This window comes from Manihot esculenta, chromosome 15 (assembly GCF_001659605.2).
Source record: "Manihot esculenta cultivar AM560-2 chromosome 15, M.esculenta_v8, whole genome shotgun sequence".
NCBI lineage: Eukaryota > Viridiplantae > Streptophyta > Magnoliopsida > Malpighiales > Euphorbiaceae > Manihot > Manihot esculenta.
This window is the reverse complement of record NC_035175.2, coordinates 22,260,564-22,267,264: the sequence shown is the minus strand read 5'-3', so window position 1 is coordinate 22,267,264 and position 6,701 is coordinate 22,260,564. Positions and strand designations below refer to the sequence as shown.

Genomic DNA, 6,701 nt, shown 5'->3' with positions numbered 1-6,701 from the left:
AAAAAAGAATGGATGTGCTCAAATTGACAAAACATTAATTCAGTAGTATAACCATAATTCTTTCATTTCTAACAGTTAGATCAGTTAGAGTGAGAAAAGTCTTCACGAACAAGTTGAAGGCCTTGATTCAACAGATCTTTTATTTATATATTATTTTATTTTTTAATATTAATTAATTAGAAATAATATTTAAAAATTAATATTTTAATATAATATGACCTAATTAATTTTTAATATAAAATTGTGAATTTATTTGAAAAAAAAAATTAAAATGGTCTTATTTCATCTTGATAAAAAAATTTAAAGTCGAATATAGACTTGTTGCCTTACATTTTTTGACCGTTAGAACTTAGGAGGGTCAGGCTTCATTCTATCATAAGTGTTAGGTACGAGTATGAAATTTCTTTTTTTAAAAAAATATGAAGTTCCATTAGGTCTACAAGTTTTTTTTTATACGTGGAATTTAGGTCAACTTTTTGGAATTGAAAGACTAAGCTAGGGATCTTCCCAGAATCACCCTTTCATAATACAATATAAGAAATGGTCTATTTATGTTGCTATACTTCTTCTTCTTTGTTCCACACGTTTTGAACAATTCATGAACATTTAATTAATTAATTTATTAGTTAATTGCAATAGAAGACTGACTCTCTCTTCTAAACCTATAAGGAAAGACTGATTTTTCCATCTTGGCCTATAAAGAGCTAACATGAGAGCTTTGAGTTCTCACAAACCATCAAGTTCAAGCTCAATTTTTGTCCCAAATATGGCTTCTAAAGCTTTTACCATCTTCTCTTTCGCTGCTATTGTCTTCATTTCTCTTCTTTCTCATGCAGCTTTAGCAAAGTTTAATGATAAAGTATCACCACCATTTGATTTCCTTAAGAATCTTCAAGGATGCCATAAGGGTGATAAGTTCAAAGGCATCCATGAGCTCAAAACCTACCTTGAACATTTTGGTTACTTACACTACAAAAATCAGTCTCATGCCAATGGTGATGATTTTGATGATCTATTGGAGTCTGCTCTTAAAACATATCAGCTCAATTACCATTTGAATGTCACTGGGTCCTTAGATTCTCAAACTGTGTCCAAGATGATTATGCCTCGATGTGGTGTACCAGACATCGTCAATGGCACCACTCGTATGGATTCTAGCAAGAAAAACCATCACCATAGCTCCACCATTCTCCATACAGTCTCTCATTATACCTTCTTCCGTGGAAATCCGAAATGGCCAGCTTCTAAGTATAGTCTTACCTATGGGTTTCTTCCTCGAACCCCAGCTCGAGCTATGGACCCTGTTGCAAAAGCTTTCCAAACATGGGCTGCCAACACACATTTCAAGTTTTCAAGGGTACAAGATTATACAACTGCCGACATCAAAATAGGGTTTCACAGAGGTAACCATGGGGATAGAAATTCTTTTGATGGACGTGGTGGAATTCTTGCTCATGCCTTTGCACCCCAAGATGGACGATTCCATTATGATGCAGATGAGAGATGGGCAGTAGGTGCAATCCAAGGTGCATATGACTTGGAGACTGTGGCCTTGCACGAGATAGGACATCTACTTGGTCTTGGGCATAGCTCAGTGGAAGGAGCTATTATGTTTCCGAGTATTTCTTCTGGGACGATCAAGGGTCTCCATAACGATGACATCCAAGGAATTCGTACTTTATATAACGTTTGACTTTTTTTTCTTACATTAAGGATGGGATGACCCATCTCTCTCTTGAGCTTTTCTTTTCAAATTTTGAAAAATAATGTTTTTTTTTTTCTGTTTTGAACATTCTTATTGTAATATGCAATTACAATATTTTTTTCAAGTACTCAATAAATGATCTACATACCATAGTGATTTATAATAATAAAATTATTGCACATACGAACATTTACGTTATAAAATTTCTCCACGCTAGTAATCTTTTTAAATTCAGTTTAATGAATTATAATAAACGACTTTTCCACTACGTCATTCAACTTCGACTTTGACCACAGCACCGTCAACTTACTAAAATTAATCAGCAGAGGGAGTTATGCTTTCCAGCTTATTCCTTCATCCTCTTTCTCCAGCAACTATATGTATATATCTTATTTTACAAATTATTCTACTTTCTTAAAAAGTAAATGTTTGGATGTTGTAAATGAGTCTAAATACAATCAGCCGAAGGAGGGAAAGGAATTTTACTGGTTCAGTGTGGAGCCCACTTTGCTTGCAGAAATGATTTTCATATTGTTTGCAAATGTAATTAAATAATTTATTAAGTAATTTGAATTAACTAAGTGAAAAATAAAATTTAAAAATTTTTTAGATCAATTTGGCGTAATGATTCATTCAATTATATGAAAAAAAAAATTAGAACATTGTATACTATCGTAATTATAATCAATATCTTGACTTTAACTAAAAAAAAACGATGGCTTTCATTATTTTTAATTTATAAATGAATTTATTACGAAAAAAAAAAATTAAATTTACCCTTAAATTATTAAGTTACGCTATTATCCAGACTTTTAATTATGGTTTATAAATAAATTTAGATAAAAAATAAAATTTAATAATTTTAAACTCTGCCCAATCGTCTAGGATCAATTTTGGATTTTTAACCAAGCTTGCGGATAATCCATATATAGTGGTTTTTTTTTATAAGAGAGATTTTATTAAAAAATAAAGAAAAATATAGTATGATATACACCACCGTATATGATCCAATCCCATAAGAACAAACCAACCTAAGCATTGACATGCTTAAGAGAAAATATCAGCACCTCAGAACAAAAACAAGCAAAAACAAGAATACACCAAAATATAAAAGAAAAACAAAACAAAAGGAGATAGGTCTCTGATTTCTGCATGTAATTCCCAAGAGACAAGCCCTGCTTTTAAGCTCTTTTATATTTGATTCCACATGGCCAAAAGCTTCAGAAATATATTTTTCCAAAATCCATCAGAAGAGCTTTAAATTCTGATAATTGCAACCGTGGGAGGAGGATAATCAATGATGAGAAAAGAGCACGGTCAATGCGACACATACGAGTTGAAATTTACCGAGTGAAGCGTCTACCGCTTAGGTCTACATTGATCCGAAATAAAGATGCCACTAGTGGAGTAAAGCCCACTTTTTTTTTTTTTTTTTATCAGTACTGAGTAGTATTTAATTAAAAACTCCAAAAAGCAAAATAGATTCCGATTTGGGTGAGAGGACTTGAGTGATTTCATTCCACAATAACTGTTGCTAATGATTTGAAGGAGATGCAAATATAAGCAGCAATATGTGCATTAAAAATGCAGGAAAGAGACCGTTAGCATTAGCATGATTATAGAAAATCAATTTTTGCATGATTATAGAAGAATTGTTTAACATAATTATAGCGATTATTATTCTTATCATAATTAGTTCATACTCTTCTGTATATATAGATGTAATATCTATGTAAAATATATACAATAGAAATACACAATTTTCTCATCTTTATATGCTAATATGGTATCAGAGCCACAATGTTTCGATTTCCAGTTTTTGGAATCTCTTCTCTCTCTACAATTCTGATTAATTTTCCACCAAGTCACCTAACTCTGTCCGTATTTCACACACTGTTCATTTCTGTTCCTTTACAATCAAGAAACAAATGGAGAAATTTGACATTTCAAAACCTATTGCAACGCTTCTAACTAGCTCCAACTATGTTGAAGATATGAAAATTTTTTTGATAGGTCGCAAACTTTAGCGTATTGTTACTGGCAAACTGTTGTCCAATGTTCTTGTCCTCACACCTTTCAACAGAATGGGCGAGCCGAACGCAAGCATCGCCACATTCTTGATTCTATGATTCTGATACCAGCTCACCCCCACCTGCTCCTGTTGAACTTGCACCGGTTGTTGATTTTGTACCTGTGCCTGCATTTCCTCCTACCACTACTCTCCGTCGTTCTACCCCCACCTGCTCCTGTTGAACCTGCACCAATTGTTGATTCTGTACCTATGCCTGCATCTCCTCCTACCACTACTCTTCATCATTCTTTCCGATCAGTCAGTTTATGTTTGCTCATCGTTCAACTCATTTCTCTGCAGTACTTCAAATCCTTCGTTATATCAAAGGAACTCTTTCATGATTTATACTTCTCTGCTACCTCCTCCTTGGTATTATCTAGCTACTCTGACATTGATTGGGCCGGTGATCCGACTGATCATCGCTCTACAACTAGTTATTATTTCTTCTTGGAAGATTCTCTTATCTCTTAGCGTAGCAAAAACCAAACTGTTGTTCCTTCTAGCACTGAATCTGAATATCGTGCTCTTGCTGATGCTACATCTGAACTACTTTGGTTACGGTGGTTTAATTCCTATCTCATTTGCTAGCCAAACTGCGGATATTTTCACCAAACTGCATCTTCCAGCTCGCTTCCAAGATCTCTTATGCAAACTCAAGTTGGCACCTAAGCTACCACCTTCAGTTTGAAGAGTTTGAAGGGGGTGTTAGCATGGTTATAGAAAATCAATCTTTACATGATTATAGGAGATTTGTTTATCATAATTATAGCGATTATTATTCTTGTTAATTAGCTCATATTCTCTTATATATATATATATATATATATAAATGTAATATCTCTGTAAAATATATATAATAGAAATACATAATTTTCTCATCATTATCTGTGCTTTTTCTACTAACATGATCAATCTGCTAAAGGACAGATGAGAGGAAACTGTAAATTGATCTTAATTCCAAGAGCATATAGCACCCTAGATAAACCAACTGCATCAATGCCCATCCATTCGAGATTAACCATGCACCAAAAAGCCTAACCACTGATAAAGAAATAGAAGACATAAACCATTTGCTTTCGGCTATCAAAACCATTCCAAAAAAGGTGGACGGTGTGGCTGCTTATGCAAAAGAACCGCAGAAAAAGCTTGCAACGAAAAACAAGAGAGGGATCAACTGGAAGTCCCAACGTGTAACAACCAGAGCCAAACGAAAGAAAAGGATTAATTCATAGGTGGGGTAGAACAGGAGAGAAGACACCTGAATAATATATTATCATGCACAGGACTTCTTGCGGCCACGTATATCCTTTGTAATACGATCTGCTAGATCTGCCACTAAAGAGTTTTCATCCCCTTCAAATACAATCCCTAGTTTCTTGCCAAATTCCACTACGAGAGAGAGGTCTAAAGTCTTGAGAAGGTGAAGAAGTATGACTCACACGTCCATTGGCTTTATTTCTACACCCAATGTCACTGTCTGTGGCTTCAAAAGCCTTGTCACTGGTAGGGCTTTCTTTTTTCCACCAGAGCCAAATTTTGGATAGAGGTCTGATAAATCCACTATAGATCGGGCTTTTGCTCTCCTTTTGATGATTCTATTAGCCTTAAGAGAAGAAAGAGGGAGGTTTATGTCAATACTCAGGCTAGGACTTTTTGGGTTAGAAAAAAGGCTCAGACTCATCAGACCCATCCCCATTTGAAAGATCTACATTTTCTTCATGAATGGGAGAAAGACAATGACAACTGGAAGACATCCCTTCGCCGCAAGAAGAAAAATCGTCAGAGACAGGTTTTGAGCCAGGTGGCAAAGAGGGTGCCTAGGGTGTAGGAGAGTCACCCTCGGGGGTGTGGAGAGTCACCGCTAAGACTGTCCGCTCCAACTGTGCATGCTGATTCACGAGGGGATCCTAAACTTGATTTGATATTATCAACTTCCATCTCATTTTTCATTATTCTAATTGTAATTTATTTTTCTTTACAAGATGTGTTTAGCTCATTTATTGTGATTGAGATTGAAAAATTAATTTATCTTACTTCCATTTGGACAAGTAATATCAAATGAATTCATTATAAACTGTTTTTAATTTCAATATAAACTTATTTACTATCATTTGAAATTCTGCCATTAGAAAAATAATCCATTTCAATTTATATAACGAAATCAATCTAATTCATAATTTAATACAGAGGTAAGTCTTGATTTATCTTATTTCGTTTAGGAAATATTTTGTTTAGGAAATTCAATCTCTAAGAATGTGACAATTTCATCTTTCTATTAATATTATGGTTAGTAAAAAGGTAAAAAGGGTTAGTCAGAGGAGAGAAGTTCATTATAATTTCAAAAATTTCCCTTTATCCTTATAATCCTGTTTACCGAGTTTTGTTTCCTTTTCGGCTTTTCCTCTCCTCTCCCTTGCTTAGTAACAATTTCTCTTCCTTGATTCTTATAAATAGATCAAGTACCCAAGAAAAAAAAAGATTATTACACATATATTCCTCTCGCAAAATATTGTAAAATATTGCTTCTCTTCATGAATTTATTCACTAATAAAAGCTGTCTCTCAAAGCAATTATTCATTGCTTCGATCATATATGGAGTAGCAAGATGATGATTACCCACACCATTATTTCCAAACCTTGATCCATCTTCTGCAATTTTTTTCCTCCGTGCCTCTATATACACTAAAGTGTGGAAATTAAAAAAAAAATAATAAAAAGAAAAAACAAGAGAAGAATGGGAAAGGAAAAAGAAGATGAATAGTAAGGATCGATGGAGTTCTTGAACCCTAATGGAATGAATAGAATAATGAATTTCTTGATGGAGTGCCTGAATTTCTTGATTAAGGAGGCTTCTTAGTCTCTAGGTTGATGGAATAGCATGGGAAAATAGATTTTTCAACGTTGAAGCTTGCATCAGAAGGAACA

At 34.0% G+C, this 6,701-nt stretch overlaps 1 protein-coding gene across 1 annotated transcript; it reads left to right on the top strand.

Moving 5' to 3' along the window:
* The first annotated feature begins 742 nt into the window (after nt 1–742).
* LOC110602542 (metalloendoproteinase 3-MMP) lies at nt 743–1,896 on the top strand. The gene has a single exon (XM_021740085.2). The coding sequence runs from the start codon at nt 767–769 to the stop codon at nt 1,691–1,693; it is 927 nt and encodes a 308-aa protein (XP_021595777.1). The 5' UTR covers nt 743–766; the 3' UTR covers nt 1,694–1,896.
* The last annotated feature ends 4,805 nt before the right edge of the window (nt 1,897–6,701 follow it).

What these genes read in the sequence shown, in the direction of transcription:
- LOC110602542 (XM_021740085.2), top strand. Translation starts at nt 767, where the DNA reads ATGGCTTCTAAAGCTTTTACCATCTTCTCTTTCGCTGCTATTGTCTTC.